Genomic DNA, 20,655 nt, shown 5'->3' with positions numbered 1-20,655 from the left:
GTCAACATTAGGTGAAATGCATTGAATTTCAAATGTAAGTGCTTATTACACAACATGTGGAACCCATTCTATGAAGGTTAATGCCACAAGTAAGTAACAGTAATAGGCAAGAGAAGGGATCCTTATGTAGGCAGAAGCATTAACAGAAAATTCGGTTCATCAACAGTTGATGTCTTAGTAGAGTCAAGTGCTAAAGATGCTGAAAGAGCAAAGAACAAACATGGATTCCACCTGAAAGGACCAGGAATGAAAGAGTGCCCTGGATTTTCCCCTACTCCAGAAGCTGGAATGGAAACCCAAGTGTACCATGTAGTGGGCTCACACATACATTGCATGCAAGTATCGTGGCATGGCTGGGCACCATGTGAGTTTAATCAGAGCCCTGGGGAGCCAGGGATGAAAACAATCTGTTCTCTGTTAGTATTTTTAAAAAGAAGTTTAAAAACCATCTTTATCTGTGTTTCCATTAAAAACAAGTCTAGATAACTGAGCAGGTAAGAAATAGGTAAAAAAGAAAGAAAGAAAGAAATCGGTAGTTCTATTGCTATTTTAAAAATTTCTGGCTGGGTGTAGTGGATCAAGCCTATAAGCATTTTGGGAGGCCGAGGCAAGAGGATTGCCTGAATTTAGGGGTTTGAGACCAACCTGGGCAACTTGGCGAGACCGCATCTCTACAATAAATAAATAAATAATTGACCAGGCATAGTGACACATGCCTGTAGTTCCAGCTACTTGGAAGGCTGAGGCAAAAAGATCTCTTGAGCCCAGCAGGCCGAGGCTGCAGTGACCATGAGGGTGCTACTGCACTACAGCCTGGGTGACAGAGTGAGACTCCAACTCAAAAAAAAAAGAATTTCTGTACAAGACAAACTTTTGAGAGAGCTTGATCACCACAGTCATCTTCTCCATGAAGGCAAATTCTTCAGTTGGGTGTTAGGGTCATGCCACCATAGGATGAATGACTTCTTCAAATGTGTGACTCTGTGGTCTAACTCAAATGCCTATAAACTTGAAGACACCCTGAAATTCATCCTTCCTCAGAATGATTCTACACTGAGGATCTCAATTCTAAAATGCCAACAATCTCGGAGTCTTCAATATTTCCATGTCCCCCACTTCTCCCCTTTTGCTCTCAGTGGAACCTCCATCCTCTAAATAGTTCCTTAATCCTTGTTTGTTGGCATCAAGTGCACCCCATGGGCAGCCGTTTTAACTGGCTGTCACTAGGAGTGAAAACAGTTTCTGTGTAGCACTTCACAACTCAGAAAGGGCTCTCTCAGATCTTTTCTTATTTGATTTCATTACCAACAAGTCTTATTATTCCTCTTAAAGAAGTAGCAAAGGGAACTTTGAGAAGTCCTCTGAGAGATTGCTGGCACTAAGCTGTTGGTACTTTTATCCCTATCTGCCTCACTGGCTCATAACAGCAAGAGAGTGAACAACAACTGAAAACTACCTGTGACCATGCTTCCCGCTGTTATCAAAGAAAGCAACTGGTCTATGTCTTGGCATAAAGACCCAGCCTCAATAGCATCTCCAACCGAATAAGTAACTACATCCCAAAAAAGAAATACAAACTAGATAAAGCAGTCAACAATGTGCATGGTCAACAAGGCAGTTAGAGGAAACAACAGCTGTGTTAAACCAGAGTTCTTCATGTAGTTGGCTTGGAAGATTCCATTAAAATAAGTCAAATGAAATCCAACCATGACTAAAATAGGTATGTGTCTTTTTGCTTCCAACTATCTTGAAAAAGCAACAATGATGTAATACTATAAATCTTCGGTTAATTAATTCCAAGTTTTTTTGCAGCAAGCTTTGTACTCATCCTCTATCACATTCCATCTGTCTATGGTGAATATTTAGTTCTCACTCACATCCTGCCTCCTAACCCTTGGAATAAATGTATCTTCTTAAAAATAAGAAAAATGTTTGGCTAGACCAGAGGGAGATATGGACTTATTTCAAATAAACTGATATCATATCTTTATAATCTGTTGCTGCCATCTTCTGTGTTAATGAAGCAGCACCTTCACACGCGTGAATACACATAATGGTGTTTAACAGAAATAACTCTTACCGGTCAACCTTATGGCACACTTTCCACACACACAGAGAAAGAAGACCATAATTTTGTTACCTCTAAGTGACTTCTCCTCTCAGCAATCACACGTTCATCCTTGTTTCCAAATAGTTTCTTTGGAGGAAATTCAAGGGCAGCAAGCTGAAACACATAATTTGCAAGAAATGCATTAATACCATGCCTATGATCGCTGGGCTATTATTAATGTATTATCTGGAATTTCTATCGTAGGGTGAAAAGAGAAAGAGGCTGGAAGTTTAAAGACACAGGCCCTGTCTTGCTGTATTGTTAATTCATGGTGAGACTATAGACAGACCAGGCAACAACCTTGGGTCAGATGCACAGTGGTCAAACAAGAAGACAGGATGACAGAAACTCTAAGGAAAAATAGAGCCGAGTCTCAAGACTGTCTCAGACGACATTTCAGACTCTGGACCAGATGGTGTTTTATAATTTTTGTTTTTTAAAACACAACTTTGTTCATTTTTCAGTCCCGTTCCTTGCTAGAATTAAATTAGTTTTGTGTCGAGATGAGAATTTGAAAACTCAACCTACACGCTACCCGAACATTTTGTAAAACAGTTTTCAGATTCTTGCTAAGGTTCTCTAACATTCCATATTGCCTTTTTCCCAGCTACAACTGCACGTGAAGATTGCCCAGGTAAAGAGAGGACTTCTCGTTGCATCTTTTCCACTTGTTTCCTAGGAAGTGAAGGTTCAGAATTTGTTTTAGCCTGGTCTTACAATTTCACAGTCATATTTTTTCTGCGTTTCTTCTTGGAGGTATGAAAATCATAACAAAAAGATAAGTTTTATTACACACAACCAGGCAGGAAAGGATTTTATAATCTGGTGAGAGCCTGACTAGCTGGCATTGCTCTGGCTGGATAAATAATGCTAAGCAGCAAATAACTGCTGCTGCTGATGAAATTTACCATTTCTCTCCTTCTCACCTCGTCAGGCCCAGACAAATTGAAGCCAATGAAGCATTATCAAGAAAAAAAATGAACATTTCTCCCACAATGTAGGGCACAATATGCCACAAAATTCCAATTTTATGCCTATGCAAATCACTAAGTTGATTTAAATTTATATTGCCACAGTGGGAGTCAAAAAGTAAAGACTAGCATCTGTATGTATAATACTTTTAAAACACAGTACTGAAGTATAATATACAACAGAAAAGTGCTCAGATCACAAGGGAAAGAGTTGATGGATTTTCAAATTCTGAACATACTGCACGGTCAGTACCTAAATCAAGAAGCAGACCCTCGCCAGCACCTGGGGAACCACACTTGCTCCCTGTTAACCACGTCCTCTCATCCCCTTCAAAAATTAACGCCAACCTGACTGACTTCTAACAGCATAGTTTCACTTTTCTTATTTCTGAACTTCATGTAAGTAATTTCATACAGTATGAACTCTTTCATGTCTACTTCCTTTTCTCAACATCATGTTTGCAAGATCCAACCATGCTGTTATGTGTAGCAACAGTTTGATCATTTTTCCTGTAGTATAGTATTCCATCACGTGACCATTTCACAAGTTATTTGTTCACTGTCTTGGTAATGGGTTTTTTGTTAGTTTTCAGGTTTTGTCTACTAGGATCTGTGTTGCTTTGAGCACTTTCCCATAGGTCTTCTGATGGACACATGGATGCATTTCTGCTGGATATACTCTCAGGAGTGGAAATGTGGGTTGTAGGGTGTGTGTGTGTTCAGCTGTAATTCAAAACTATCAAAGGGGTTTCCAAAGTGGTTTACTAGCTGACACTCCTACCAGAAGAGGTTGAGAGATCCGATTGCTCTAGATACTCACCAACACTTGATACGGTGGTCTTCTTCATCCTAGCAATGCTGGTGGGTATGTAGTCATTTCTACCATGGTTCATGTTTGCACCTCTGTGATGGCTGGTGGTGTTGAACATCTTTTCAGCTGTTCACTGACCGTCTGATTCATCATTTTTAGGAAGTGTCTGCTCAAATCTTTTGCCCCTTTTTAAAATTAGTAGTCTGCCTTTTCCTTAATAAGAGTAATTTGCCCTCTTCACTGTCTTAAACCTGTCTTTGATAACTTTATAGCCCTTTGTGCAAGTTACTTGAAGTTGGGCAGATGTCTGTCCCTTTCACGCTCTAGTGCTCTTTCTACCAAAGTAGAGGAATCTTGGAGAGGGTTGGGGTAATACCGAGAGATAGATTTCCCCTTCTCCTTTCTCACCAATGTTCCCAATATTGCAGACAATATTGCAGACACTTAACTTTAAAATCAGTTCAAGGTAGAGTGAAAGACCAAGGGCATGGAGGCAAGTCAGACCCAGCTGAATCTCAGCCTGACTATTAACTAGCTAACTAGCTGCTTCTCTGACCTGAGTATCCTCTGCTGAAAAAAATACAGAAAATGACACTAAACTTCACCAGGTTTCCCTGAAGATTTAGTGAATAATGATGAATGGACCTCAGCTATATAAATGGTCGTTAGACATCTGGGAATTCCTAAGAAAGTGGCATGCCCACAGTCCCTTGTGCCTTTTCCCATGCACTGGGGAGCCTGGTGATGTGGCTCTGAGGAACAAAGGGTTTCCTATAACCTGGCCTCTCTGGCATAAACACACTTCCCACATGTGGCAGCTCAGAGGAGACAGGTATGCCAGAGCTTGTCTCCTGGGCTCCATCCAGCCTCGATTTCAACCTGTACAAATTATCCCCACCCTCATCCCGCCCGGTGTAGTGATGCTAAAAGCTTGGCAAGCATGATTTCACAGTTGGTTGTTTTGTCATTTTCTTATGTGGCTGATGAGGTGATGTGGTTTGTCAGGGGAAATTTATAGTTACACTCCCATGCTTAATCAGAAACGGTGCAATAAAAGGTCTCCGGGCAGCTGAGCTGGGTAGGGAGCAGGCATTCCCATCTCCTCACAGTCAACAGTCATGTCCTCCCTCCAGACCCATATGGTGGCTAACATTTGTGCTATCAATATTCAGCCTGTGAAATAACTTTGTATATATACATTATGAGCAGTACTGTTGCTCAGATTTTAGAAGGAAAACAAAAGGTCAACTTTAAATGACTTTTAGGCATATCATCACAGGACTATGATACTCAACTGCTTAACTTTGGAGCTAAAGAAGGCAAGTCCAGAGCTAAGTGACTCAGAAAGGTTTAGCGTCATGGTGGGGCGAAGTCAAGATGAGGCATCAGGACTGACTCTGGGCTTTTTGTGACAATGCTGTAAATAAAGGAAGTCCATGGTGTATGGAAGAAGCTGTCGTGAAGGCTTTGGGGACATAGAGTAAAGATGAAAGAAAGGATTCCTCCTTAAGTATATTCAACTGAAAACACAAATGTACCATTGTGAGGCAGAGGTCAGCAGTTCCGACAAAAGCTATCACTAGGACCCTGCTGAGGACCTGTGCTCCAACAGGAGTCAGCATGCGTCCTGAAGGCCAGGCAGTGGGGTGGGTCTGGAGGTGAACTCCCAGAAGTCCCTTCTGGGACATTTACAATTAGTTCTCAACTACCACCTTACTTCTTTCTAAATAAAAAATAAGAAGATGATAGCTGTTCTTACACATCAAGTGTTGGTGATAGGAGCAGAAGTTTCAATGTTGGTTCATGACAGAAATGTGAGCTACTGGGTCCATGTCCTATTGGTGGGGCTGGGACATGAGCACACCAAAGCAGAAAGCCAGGGCCATGATACAAAGTGTAAAAATGTAATGCTCCCATTAAAATAATTGTGTTTACATCAGAAATAACTCCAACTGCAGCATGAATGAATCTCTTCTCACTGATAAGAGTGGAAGCTACCTCTGTTTCTCCTCTTAGAGAATCATAACATGGCTGTTTAGCCCTTGTTATCCATAAGCTCAGATGGAACAAGAAGAAATTGCCAATTCTGTAAGTTAAAATTTGAATATCAGCAATTTCATCTAACCCTACATAAAACTTCGACACTTTTAAGTGACCACCAGAGCAGCTTCAATTCCCATTGGCTGCATTATCTGCCAGGTGAAAATGCTCTCCCTTGATGGACTGCTCATCAACTGTATCTAAACCAAGCCACTTCAAAAGAATATGTTTCTTAAAGCACTCAAAAATAAAACAAAGCTAGAAGTATCTTATATGTAAAAATACATTACATTAAAATAGCCAGAGTTGGGACTGCAGGGCAGGTGGCAGAGGAAGCTGTTGGGGAACAATAATAGCTGACACAGAAGATATTACAGTCACACTCCCAAGCCCATCTTCCAGGAGGAACAAAAGAACATCATCGCCTTTACTCTGACTGGCTTCCTCGGCTCAAATAAATGAGTCTCAGAAAATGGGGAAAGAAAGGACTGAAAGCTGACCTCCTATGTGACTGGAATGGGAAGGGGAGAGCAGGGCAGGATTGGGGCTCCCGTCTTGTCTTAAAATAACAATAGAGTTAAGTCACCTACAACAGTTTAGAAGCCCACGGTAGAGAGGAGGCCTGAACTTAATTTTTCTACAAGTACAAAATGACTGCCTCATTTATTTTAAAATAGAGCAGCAAAAGCGATCCCCTGTGGGTTTCATATCTAAATTGTGAATTATTTAAACTGCCTAAATAGTTTCAAAAATGGACAGTTTACCAAGATCAAAAATGCCAGTGGTCAAGACAAATCATTGTGCCCAGAGAACAAAAAACCAAAAAACCACCCAAGCCAAAAAACTTTCTTCATTTTGCTGAAAGTGCTGCTGTCTGAAATGTAACACTTTTCAATAATTCAGAATATAGGAGAGATTCACAGAGAGGATGACACTGAACTGTTTCCGATGCCTCTATTCATATCCCGTACATACCAACATCTTTAGTTTTTTTTGGCTTCTCATGTGAAACAAAAAAATTTAAAATAAAATCAGATATATTATCTGGATATTTTCATTTCTTCTTAAGTACTTCTTATATTTACACAATTTCACTTTGTAAAAAATTTATTTTAAAGAGGTGGAGTACAATTCAGTGTTAGGTACACAAAAGTTCATTATGCAGGTACCCTTGTTGATGAGGTATGCCCCCCCCCCCACATAGTTTCCCAATATTGCCAATCCTTTTCTTATAGTATTGTGATAAGTGTTCAAGGTCCGAACTTTACAGCAACTTGGATGGACTTAAAGTCTATAACTGAGTGATCTATCACAGAAACAAAGAACTGAGCATCACATGTTCTCACAATTTCACTTTTATTGCCTCATTTTTTCCTAATCTAGCAGATAACCTAGATTTGATTCTCATGAGAAGTACTGTCAGGAACAGTGAATGACAATCTGTAGGGGAGAGACTCCTCTTAGATTTTCTTTTTAACTACGGACAAAGGACATACAGTGTCCTATATTTCAAAAAACTAAAGTTCCCAAAGTTCTATACTTTTCACAACAACTACATTCTGAAGGAACTCAGGTAAATGTGGAGGAAGATAAGACCTAAATAGGTCAGCAACAATTGGGTTAATTATGTTAAGAAAGAAGCCCTCAAGGGAAAACTTGCAAATGTTGCAAAAAACTTGCTAACAAGAAGCAACTGACCATTGATCAGCTATTCTGGCAAAATAGATAACCACAAACAACCCTCAGGAGCAATTCCAGCACATCTGGCACATAACTTCCCCCAACACAGTCCTATAAAAACTTCCCTATAGCCCCTGCCTCTTTGTAGTCAGTCTCCCTTTGCTGCTGCCCTGCCCACTGCTCTCTTGTAGTGTATCTTGGTATCTTCCTTTTAATACATCTACCTTTCTTAATTCGCAACTGTCCTGGTAAATTCTTCCATAGCCCACGCAATTCTAGCCTCAACTAGTCATACACATGACGGTATTTCTGAATCATATAAAAATGTTCAAGATACTTGGGATGCAGCATGAGGGAAAAGGGACATTCTTTCTTTCTACAAGGTTTCATTTTCATAAAGAATAAGCACCATCATTTCCCCTCATACCTTTTATGGAGAAAGTCCCTGGTGAAAAGGGTGATTGAAACAAAAATAATCTCACTTCAAACCATAGAAATGGATGGAACAGTTCTGGTTAAAGATGCTGGCGCAGAGGCTTTATTTGCTCCCCTCACCTTCTTCAAGGACATCAAAGACAGCAGAAAAGAATGAAAAGAAAAGAAAAAATTGTCCCTGAACTAGAAAACTCCCACAGCTTGACAAGTGGGTCTGGCACCATGCAGAGACCCCTTTTGGACAGAAGAGGAGACGAAGGAAGACCAGGGCGACCCAGTGTCCATATCGTGTCATGTTACCTCCTGGCCCTCTGGCACCTTGAGCCACCCACCAAAGAAGGTAGCTAAACTCTCAGCATTCCAAACACTCAGAGATTCAAAGACTAAACCTGGGACAAGAAAGGTGGGGATGTGCGTCCAGTCAGGGAAACATGGGTGGGGCCGTTAAAGAAAGAGCCTGGAGAAGCCAATGCCTCCAGGTTAGAGAGAGGAAAGGCTAGAGGGCAAGCTTCAGTCCCCTATAGCCAGCATCCCTTGAAGACCAGAAAACAAGAGAAGGTGCAGCTCAGACTGAAGGGAAAAAACAACAAAGGTGAAAAAAATTTCAAAACAGTTCTAAGCACATGTAAGCAACCAGAGCTTGCTGCCTTCCTCCTCCCGAATATCTGTCCCCTCCTTGCCCCTGTATACAATGGTGTTTGCCCACAACAATTAGTCCACTTCACTTAAAGAAGAGAAATAATTACAAGGAACCAAAACTAAAATTAAGAATAAAAAGGGTGAGGTGAGGTGATACTGAAGAAAACATAAGCCAAAGGCAGATAAAGATCATACATTACAAGAAGGACTGGCCAACATTACCCAGGAAGAGTTCAGACAGTAATTATTCATGCCACATAGGAACCACAAAAACCATCTCCAAAAATGAACCAGAAAATGTGACACACAGGCTGAAAGAAGAGAAAATAAGGGAAATAAAGAGGAGGAAAAGCACACAGCTCTTGGAGAAATGGTTGATCCTAGAACTGGCACAGGGAATACATAAGTTGCAGCTGAAGCATTTTATGATGTCAGAAAGTAAGAAAGTCTCAAAAAACACCACAAGTATGGGGTGTCTCAAAGGAATACAGGCAGCAACTGGAAGCACTCCTAATGCTAATGGCCAAAACTGCAAACATTTGAAAGACAAAAAAAAAAACAACAAAAAAGCATTGGCACATAACCCAAAATATGATTGAATAAATAAATCAACGGGGAAGAACAGACAAGTCTCTATGCAGAAGTCCAAATAATTGACACAGATGTTCCCCCCTCAAAGGAATGAAGCCTATCTCCCTACTCCAGAGGTGTGTGCTGTGAATAATGACATCCTTCCAAAGAAGGCAGAGGAGAAGAGGGAGAGGGGGAACAAATAACTTTGCAGTGGAAAAACAGCAGCCAGGGGATCGAGATCAATCAACATCAACAGGGATGAGTCATACTGATCGTATGTATCCTTGATAAGTGATGTTATTGGCACCTTATCTCTGTGGTCTCCCTCCCCTAAGCCCATCACCCGAGACTCATGATGGCGAAAAAAAAAAAATCAGACAAATTCCAGCTGGAGATGGTCTTCTGTAAAATTCCTGACTAGTATTTCTCAAAAGGGTTAAGGTCACTAAAAACAGAGAAAGTATAAGAAACTGTCAAGAGGAGCCTAAGGAGCCAAACAACTAAGTATAATATGGTATCCTGGAACAGGAAAGGACATTAGATAACTACTAAGGAACTATGACTAATAGAGAGACTTGAGTTAATAATAATGTACCAGTGTACTGGTTCACTAGTTGTGACCAATGCACTATACTAACATAAGATGCTAATAGCAAGGAAAACTGGCTATAATATACAAGAGCTCTGTACTATCTTTCTTTTTTCCTGTAAATCTAAAATTATTCTAAAATAGGACTTCTGGTTTTTGATCCTACACGTAAGGAACTTAAAAGTTGTCACTCCTGTCCTCACAACAAGAAAAAAGCTGGGAAAAAAAAAAAAAAGAAAGCTCAACAGCTCTCAGTAGATCCAGCAGGGAAGTGAGATCATAGGGCAAATGACTGCCCCCACACTGCGGAGCCAGACAGGAGGGCACAGAGAATCACAACTTACCTGGCAAAGAAGCTGGCTGCGGGAGCCTATATCGATGGAAACATTTTAGACAGTAATTTAGGAGTTGCTGGAGGCTCCATATAGGCCAGCATGAGAGTCAAAGACCCTGAAGGAAGTTAGTGGTGAGGGAGGTCTCTACACTTTTGGCAGCTTCATCTCCGGCAGCCCCACCAAGTTCTCACTGTAAAGATGGGGAGGAAATCCCCATAGAAATCAACAAGCAGGAGGAAAGGAAAAGTAACCATTTAAAAATATTCCCAGAACTCTGTTTTCCTTCATAAGGCTTTTCCTCAAGGGAAACTTTTACCAGAACTTAACCATCTTGGGTTCTGCCAGAGCTTAACTGACCCAGAGGAAGTAAAGCACTTAACGCAGCCTCTTTAAAAGACAGAATCCTAGCCGGGCTTGGTGGCTCAGCCTGTAATCCTGTACCTTTGGGAGGCTGAGGTGAGTGGATTGCCTGAGCCCGCAGGTTCGAGATCCGCCTGGGCAGCAAGACCTCATCTCTACAATAAATCAAAAAAAATCAGCCGGGTGTGGTAGCGCGCGCCTGTAATTCCAGCTACTTGGAAGGCTGAGGTGGAAGGATCGCCAGAGCCCAGTGGGTTGAGGCTGCGGTGGCCGGGAGCGGCCACTGCACTCCAGTCTGGGCGACGGAGTGAAACTCTAACTCAAAATAAAATAAAAAATAAAAGACCGAGTCCTACTGCAGGACTATGGAGTACACCCTCCTACATACCTTACCATCACATCAGTGGGGCTCCTGAAGAGCAGGGAATTATAGTTAAAAGAGCAACAAGCCTCAGATCCCATTTTAAAAGTCTCCAGGAAAGCCCAAAGACAACAGCAGAGACCAAAGCAAGGAGACTGGAGGAAATTTTAGCCTCAGATACCACAGCTACATCAAAGAGTAAACACAACCTATATCCCAGCCAGAAAAACATAAAACTTCACTCTAAAGGTCAATCTGCCTCAGTTCCTTTTACTCAATACATCGTGTTTAGCTTCCAACAAAATATTACAAGGTACGCCAGAAGGCAAAAATATAGCCTAAAACTATTCTAAATTTTTTTTAAAAACTGAATTTAAAAAAGAAGAATCAGTATCTTCGTATCCACTTTATGCCCACAAAAAAGTGAGTCAGTAGAACTCAAGAAAAAAATGGAAGAGCCAGTAGAACTCTAGAAAACAATGAAAGAAAATAATCATTACGGGATGAAAACTTCCAGTAGAAGGAACAAGTGTAGAGTGAACACAATAAAAACAGCCTAGTATGTATAGAGCTGAAAAAATAACACAAAATAAAATGTGATCATGGAAATGTGGCTCAAAAAGTTTATTCCTAATCAAAGTGTCTTTCAAATGCAGAGGCCACAGATAGCCATTCTCAAGCAGATAAGAATCAAGTAAAACACATTAAGGTGCACCTTTCAAAAACATACCAGATGACCAAAATATCCATCTAAGAGACACTGTACTATAAAGATCTCAGAATGAAGAAACCATGGTAAAGACTACCTCTATTTAAACTTGCGACTAAGAGAAAATTATGTAAAATGTATGTATAAAAGAAAATGAATGCTATATATTTGACAAGGTAAAAATAATAACATAAAATTGGGAGGTGGGACTAAATAAAGCTAATCTTATCTCTGTTAGAAGAATCAATTGATAATTTATAAAATGGAAACATAATTTGAAAACTAGTGACTCTAACATTTCAATTTTTAAAATTATCTTTTTCTTAAAGTCACATATATTTTAGGGACTTATATCTTATGGTGAAGAAACTTTAATTTGAAGTTCAGCAGTTTCTTCAGTTTTATTTCATTTTCTTTCACTTTTGCTAAACTCAAATTAAATTTGATTTAATGTTTATACTTAAAACTAGCATATCTAGAATGAATACAATACAAAATTATTTCATTCTTTTTCTCTATTCTCTTTACTCTCATTTTAATTTTTTTGTCAAGCTACATCTCTATCCTTTTATCTGTGCCTAGTCATTTAGATACTTAAGTGGTAACATTAATTATATTTATAGAATGACTGGGTATTCTGTTGCTTTTTTCTCATATTTCTTTGTATTATGTAAAATTTTTATAAATGAGCATGCATCATTTTTATAGAAACAGTAAAAAGTGAATATTCTTTTAACAAATTTAATGGAACAGTTAAATTAACACCATATGTCTTTTTCTTTTAATAACCTAAGATTTGGGTCAATCAGATTTCAATTCTCAGCTCAGCAAATACCTGATTGTATAATCTTGAGCAATGTATAAAAACTTCTCTAGTTTCTAGTTTCATCATCTGTTAGAAACGAAGGAATTGAACTAAGATGTTTAAATTTCCTTTCAGCTCTGAAAGTCTGTAACACAGGTACTAATGATTAAAATCTCTCAGTGCTGCATTAGAAGTGGCACTTGAGATACCGTGAAGATATTTTACTTATTATCTTGGCTATATTGCTTTTAAGGAGGGTACCTTCCTGTAAAATCTTTTCAACATTCTCATTTGAAGCAAGGCTCAGATGTGTAGAGGGAAAATGAAGCCTGATATAATAATGAGACATGTTACTTTTCAAGCAGCTGTAAAACAGAAAAAGGACAGACACAAATGAGAATGCAGTAGTCATGAGAAAACCCTTAAAATGGCATCTTTCCCTGCCATAGCCATTATCCCCATAGCAGGAGTAGGGAATGATGCAAAGACATTTGAGCTCTTATGGGAAAATTGTGTATTAAAGTTAAAAATGATGACTGAGGTAAAATAAATTGGATATTTGTGGCAGACATGATAGGCCTAGAGAATGTTGAAAGAGAGTTTAACAATAGCCCTATGGCCTACTTTGTATAATTATGAAATTTGATTATGCAGAGTAAAACACAGGAAACAAACAAATGAGGATTAAAATAGCATTTCTTAGGCCAAAGAAAAGTATAATGACAAGCCTGTTCTGCAACTCAGTAAATAAAATATATTCTAAAGACAAAAGGACTGAAACAAAAGCCATTCAAAAATAAAATCAATAATTTTGAGGTCTACTGACTTACAGTAAAACTTGTCTTTCCTGTCTTCAATGCACGTGGAGTCTAACAACCCAAGTAATTAGCTATATTTTGGATATTCAACTGACAATCCTCTAATTTTTAGGTTGAAAAATAAATGTATATGAAAAATTGTCCAAAGAGTAAGATAAGCCAAATAGTAGTTACTTAAAACCAACATAGTCATTTTATGTAATGATTATTTGTGAATCCCAGGTTTGACAAAATGGAAGCATTGCATATCATTTACCTATCTATCTAGTTATATGTATATACATTAGAAACACAGTCAGCATTCTTTCTTGATATTGTAATATTTCTTAATGATCCCAGAGTTAAATTTTCATCTACAAGTTGATTTTTCTCTTTCTGATCTCCAGTGAACTGACACAGCCCAATTTTCTTCTAAGAGTCTTCAAGCTCAACTCCTGACTTCAATGTTTATTACATTATAATAAGATAGGTCAGCCAGTCTGCTGCCATCAAGAAGACAAATTAGATGTAATGGAAAAGTTTGCTTTTATTAAAAGCCTTTCTCTCTTGGCCAAATTCACATTTAAGTTTAGCCAGACCCTGTATTACATGCAGGTGGTCTTGGAGGCAACATACAGCACAGGGCATTTTGAGAAATGGGCTCGTTATTACTTTGGATTTAAATAATGGCATCCTTAAAACAAAGAAAAGAAATTAAAATGGGTAATAAAAAGTTTTGCCTATCTTTTATGATTTTTAACAATTAAGCAGCTAACACTGAATTATAAATCTCTGAAAGAAAACTGAGAACTTTATTAGTTGTGGAGTCTTTACTAATAAAAGGAAAACATCTGACTTCTGCTAACACCTGATAAAAAGTGTACTTTGCTGTCATTCCTAATTTACTAGTCATTTTCTTTACTGCTATGATGCTTGGCTATCTAACTCATACCCAATTTTCAAAGATTAGTGAGAAAATTTCAACATAGAACTCTAATTGGTCAAATCTGCTATAGTCTCTTTTTTGCAAGTAGACACACCTACATGATAACTGGCAGTTTTTGAAACATTGTGGCTGTAAATTTCAGCCACTCCAGCTTTTGAGAAATGCAAATAATGAAAACTCATCAAAAAGCTGCCATAATTCACACAGTTGACTAGATGGAAGCATTTCTGACTACTCAAAATTAATAGCAGATCCCAAGGCCTTGTAAGAACAGCTGTCACTGAGAAATATATTCACAAATAGCAATTCTCATATCCTCACAAATATGCAATTCTCTTCCAAGTTTAATTTGTTGCATAAAGCAGCAACTCTTCAGGACAACCTAGTTGGACTATTAAGGGGGTAATGGGCTACCTTTAGAACTTGGATAGAGTAATGGAGCCCATACCACACAATATTTATGAGCACCTGCTCGATACCTAGGCCAGAGCTTAGCACCTACTAGATTCTTGAGAATTATCAGCTGAATGAAGAGACAAGGAAGGATTCTTTGTTGGTGGTCCTTATGGAGCAGCCAGTGATTACAATTAGGACATATCATGAACAGAAGCTGCTGTTCTGGTGTCACTGAAGTGCTAAAACTGAGTATCCTAATTGCTAAAACTAGTCATCCTGGGTATAAAATCATACTTGGAAATGTAGTTAGAACTGCACCAACTTCCAGTTATATTTGGTATAAAGACTAACTTTTTCACATGACGTCTCACTTTCCCCAAAGCTCAGTATCAATGTAATTCAGCCATAAGCCAATGAACATAGACTTAGGACACTCATGTATTCTGCAACAATTTTTGAAAGTGAGAAATATTTCAGATCTGTGAATATTAAATATTGCATTTTTAAGAATATTCAGTTGAATTAACTCAAATGTGTGTATTTTTCATCTCTTATTATGATGCTATGCTGATTGTCTCTTCCAAGGACCAAGACATGACAGGGACCTGTCACTGTAATGATATTCAACAGAAGGAACTCAATTTCTAGTTATCAAGTTATCATCTATGGGGACTTGCTATGCAACAGATTTCCATAAGGAATAGACCTTATCTTATCTTATGCATTCTGTAAATTTCCCCATGTGAACTTGGTTATGAAGACAGAGGCTCAGACAAAGAACGTGGGACCAGGAATCAGGAGACACGAACCTTGCCTCATGTTCTAAGTCGTGATGTGACCTTGAACAAAATTCTCTCTAGGTATTTGATTCCTCATTTCTACAATGAAAAACTAGACTATCTAATTGTTAAGGCCCTCAGAGTGCTGACATTTCATAATGTGCAAAAAGTTCCACATTCACTGCTATGGAAGTTTCCTTGATTGTTGCAGAGGAAAGTGTGATACAAGTCCATGTCTTTGGTGATCAGAGAGGCAATCAACATTTTGTCTTCATTGTCCAGGTCTGAACTGGTCTGTCATTAATTTTGACAAAATTATTTGTCACTGGAAATTGCCTTTTAGATCTGGTGCTCTAGACTAATGAAAAATCAGCTAATGATCCCAAGACAGATGCAAAAAGAAGGACAGGGCAGCATCTCCATCAGTGGCCCAGACAGCACCATTTGGAGAATGTTTGCCCCAATGATACACCCCTGAGCTTCACATCACATTTACTGAATAAGAAATTCTAGTTGGGATCGGTGGCTCAGCCACCGATCGGTAATCCCGCGCTTTGGGAGGCTGAGGTGAGTGGATTGCCTGAGCCTGAGGGTTCGAGACCCGCCTGGGCAACTTGGCGAGACCTCATCTCTACAATAAATAAAAAATTAGCCAGGCATCGTAGTATGTGCCTGTAGTTCCAGCTACTTGGAAGGATGAGTCGGAAGGATCGCTGGAGCCCAGCAGGTCGAGGCTGCGGTGGCCGGGAGCAGCCACCCTGCACTCCAGTCTGGGTGACAGGAGACTCCAACACAAAAAAAAAAAAAAAAAAATTCTAGTTTGGGACCTGGGTCTACATATTTTAGAAAAGCCTATCAGATAACTTGGATGCTCACTGCTCCTCCACCCATCCTTGAAAGCAGTGATTTAAATGCTACTTATCTACCAGGTGAAGAGAATGACATGATACAAACCACAAAGGGAAATACCTGGGCCTCTGATAATGTACAAGGTCAGGAAGTCGGTAGCATCCTATTTTTGCCTGCATAGCTGTTTGCTATTTAGAAATTTAAGGAGGCTGAGGGCTTGGTGCAATTGAATTTATCTAAGGCTTACTGGATGCTCCTATGGCTCTGGTTGGTAGCATTATAATATGGGTGGAAGATTTGGAATTTTTATATTAAACTTGAAGTGCCGGTTATAAAACTGTTATAATGCATTTCAATAATGGATGGCAAATAGCTGTCCAAAGCCAATACAAGGCCAATAGCCAGTTTATTTTCTTTCTTTGACCTTTTTGGAAAATAAGGAAATCAGCACAAACTGAAAGTTCATATACAAATTAAATAACCTATTGCCTAATCATTTTCTTCCCTCCCACCGGTATTTACTGGGCACCCAGGGAATGCCAGATGTGAGACAGAATGATTTCTCTAACACAGCAATCTTCCATTTTTACTGGAAGGCTCTCAAAATATTTTTCTCCCTCAGGTTTGCAGGGAGAAAGGAGCCTCCTTAGGGATATGACTGACTGAGACTGATTGTGTTTGACACCCAGGGACTCTGATGACTCACTGTGATAATTTAGTTATGATGCAGACAGGTAACACGAGCTATTTCATGTGACTTACACTTTCATGAAGCACAGACATTAAAAGTTCCCTTAGCACTTGTTATGACTGTACATTTTGATATATAAAATGTCCCATTTTCAGGGTTCATTCTCTTGCCCCCAAGCACAACACCACAAACCTGCTTCTGAATCACTCCTAGTCAAGAACATTATAAAAAGGCCTTCGATGATCAATCTCGATGCTTGACTGCTTTCACTGTGAGAAATCTGTCCTGGGAGGTAAGGTGCCTTAGTCCACTAAGGCTGCTATAACAAGATACCTTAGAATGGGTAATTTATAAACAGCAGACATTTACTGTTCATGGCTACGAAGGCTGGGAAGTATAAGATCAAGGCCCTGTTCCTCACAGATGGCGCCTTCATGCCTCTTCTACAAGAGCACTAATTCTGCTTATGAGACCTCCACCCTCAGACCTAGTCAACCCCCAAAGGTCCCACCTCTTAATACCAACAAACTGGAGATTACCTTTCAACAAATGAATTCTGGAGGGACACAAACATTCAGTCCACAGTTGTGCTCTTTAGGTTCTAGCACTCAAAAAGGAGGACTCCTTGTTCAATGTACTAAAATAAAGTCCTTTATAAAATTAGATAGGGGTTGGGATCTCCGAACCTCCTAGAAGCAGCAGCTCTCTCAGGGATACTCTGACCTTCCAGCTCCATGTCATACTATTTTATTACCCTAGAACAGTCACAAAAAGGTGAGGGGAGGATATGAGGACTTTACTATTTATTTTCATGGGTGGAAAGGGATGCCGTTTTCTTTCCTTCCTTCCTTCCTTCTCTCCTTCCTCCTTCCCTCCTTCCCTCCTTCCTTCCTTCCTTCCCTCCCTCCCTTCCTCTCTTTTCAGCTTCTTGATGAGCTAGGTTTCTGTCTTGATAAACTCGCACACTGTGATCTGAATTCACAGGTAAGTTTCATGGACACCAGATAGAAGCAGTAACTTATCTGTGAATCCAGATCTTCCTCAGAGGAATAAGAAGACACTTAATGGGTTTTGTGTCTGAGAACATCACTTGATTGATATTTAAAAGCCTCACGCTGATTTTAACAGAGTCAAAAAATATGTAGCTTCCATACAGAAAAAGAATGCCACAGAAATGATTTTCATGATAAAATTTCAAAGATATAGTCTCCAGCAGATGCTGCATAAATACTTCCTAGTTGCTTTCAATAACACATTGTATCTGAGGTTCTCACAATCCTTGACAAACTAGCTGTGGCATTATCATCTTACAGATGTGGAATCTGAAACACAGGCTTTAATTTGATTAAGATTCCATACAAGGTCAGTGAAGGGGAGCAGAAATTGAAAGCCAAGCCGGAAGGAGTCATTATCTTGCATAATACATGTCAATGGATCAAGAGGACAAATTAATTCAAAACAAAAGGGAAAACCTATTTGGAATCCAGAAGAAGCTGGTAAGATTAAAGAAAATGAATAAATAAAAATAAAACAACAATTTTTAAAACTGTGAATAATACAGCACCCCCAGTGGGGAGCACACAGCCCACTCAGACAGAGAATCTGAAAATGGAACGGGCATAACATTTGCATATGATTGAAGATCACACTCAGCTCATCAGTTCTTCAGTATTACAGAGGGCAAAACATTTAGTTTTTTAATTCACAAAATCTGTCACCATCCAGTAAAAAATGAACTCAATTTTCTTTGGCTTTTGCTTTTCCCCTGCCTCCAGTATCCAGTCCTCAGAGTTTTATAGAACCCAGTGGCTTCTTGGTCTTTCACTTCATAAGTTCATTTTGCTTGTCATAGTCTTATGTTCCTTCTATTTTCTTCAGAGACATATTGAATAATCAACTCCTTACTGCTTTACTTGTTCCACCACCCAAGTGCACATCAAGTATCTCTGAGGAGTCTTTAGTTGACCAGCACACCATTCTCCTGAAGGAGACATTATAGTTAATAATTACCTAAATGGAAGTGAGCAGACAGGGAGATGAGAAGACTTAGCTGAATAATGGTTAAGGAATTCTTAAAACCTTCTCACTAGGGTGATGGTCTTCAGGGCTCTCAGCCTACCCAACTTCAGTGTATTCTTTCCTGATCTTGGTTTTTCATAAATTAAGTCTTTAAGAACACTTGTGCAATTACCAAATTTCTTCACAGAGAAAGTCTTATACGTGAATCCGAAGATATGTTCAAGAATGTTCATAGAGAAGTAATCACAGCAGCAACCATATGAAAACTACCCAAAAGCCCATCAGCGAAATTCTGGAAACCTGACAAGGTGATATGTTAACTTTGTTACTAGGCAACATTGCTCTCAGTAAAAATTACCCCCCAACCACTGATCAGTTGCTTCTGGACGGGGAGATAGCTATCTAGTGGGAAATCATAGCTTTAGGCTTCTCTGAGGGGAATGGCTGGTAACTCAGCATGCCCTGTAGAGACTATGGGCTGTTACAAGAGACACTGGTTCCCTTGTGGCCTGGAATTATAGGGCAGCTGTTCTCACAACTGTGCACAGGGGTCACATCTCAGTGCACCTAAGCTATTACCTGGGAGAGGTGGGGCCAGGAGAACAGCTCTCAGACAGCCACGAAGACTGCTGGGAGGCACTCTCCAAGTCTCTGCCCCATTGACAAGCAGTGGTTCCTTCCTAAAATCCTTCCCAGGGAACCTGATGTGGTACATGGGCTACGGGAATTGTGTGAGTCTGAATGCATAGTGGGATCCAAGAAGACCTCCCAGTGGGTGTTACAAATGGTTACCTCTGAGGGTCAGATTAAAGAAAAATAGTCATATCCCATGTATATATCTTTGAATTATGTCAAAATTTTACCATGAACATGTAATTTATTATTAGAAAAAAAAGATTACTGAAAGAAAAAAGTCTCTATCAAGAGAACAGTCATATCAAACTGTTTTAAAGTTATACTCCCCAGGAAAACATGGCTAAACTCCACAGAAAATGTGAATGAACAGGATGTAATTTTAGGCAAAGTTTCCAAAAGATTATAGACTGTAACTAAGACTAAAGTTTTAAGGTGACAAAGGATTCTCTAATTTGGTAAGCTTATTACAAATTCTGTATATTTTGAATTCCAGTGTGCCTTTCAATCCTTTTTTCTACTTCATTAAATTTTTGGAGCCTTGTATGACTAGGTGAATTTAATATGTGTCATTAAAAAATATACTATCATCAAACATTTTCTTACCCTTGCAATTAGGAGAGCAAGAATAATTTTCTTCCCCCCATAAATAATGAGCCCAATCTGGTGAAGGAGTGAAGTAAATAAAATATGTTCCCACTTGGCTATGAAACAGTCATCCAGGAAATTTTCAGGATCCTTCTATATCAACCCATTGACTTTCCTGAAAAAGTTGTGTCTTTAACAAGTCAAGTGATCTAGGATGTTGTCAGACAAATAGACCACTTGGAGGAAGCCAATTAACATTTTATATAGGTAATAATGTCAGCACCAATGAAAGCAATAATAATTGACAAATACCTAATAAATATTGATCTCAGGTCCAACAAACACTTAGTAAGACTATATGAATCCTAGCAACACAAAAGAAACCCAGTTTTACAGGGAAAAGACAGCTGGTATTCAAGTTAATATTTAAGTTTCATCTTGAAAATGTTAAATGGCCGGGCTCGGTGGCTCAGCCTGTAATCCCACGCCTTTGGGAGGCTGAGGTGAGTGGATTGCCTGAGCCCGCGGGTTCGAGACCC

General features: G+C 39.3%; 1 protein-coding gene across 3 annotated transcripts in view; it reads right to left on the bottom strand.

Annotated features, from left to right (window-relative positions):
* The window catches only part of KIF16B (kinesin family member 16B), a 292,796-nt gene that overhangs the window by 43,102 nt on the left and 229,039 nt on the right, over window positions 1-20,655 (bottom strand). For all 3 annotated transcript variants that reach the window (XM_008055925.1, XM_008055926.1, XM_021711308.1), the window contains one exon: window positions 2,141-2,224. In XM_008055925.1, the coding sequence (XP_008054116.1) occupies window positions 2,141-2,224 (84 nt within the window). The remainder of the gene's footprint in view (window positions 1-2,140; window positions 2,225-20,655) is intronic.

Source organism: Carlito syrichta, unplaced genomic scaffold (assembly GCF_000164805.1).
Source record: "Carlito syrichta isolate Samal-C Ts95f unplaced genomic scaffold, Tarsius_syrichta-2.0.1 Scaffold302032, whole genome shotgun sequence".
In the NCBI taxonomy this organism is placed as follows: domain Eukaryota; kingdom Metazoa; phylum Chordata; class Mammalia; order Primates; family Tarsiidae; genus Carlito; species Carlito syrichta.
This window is presented reverse-complemented; position numbering and strand designations above follow the sequence as displayed.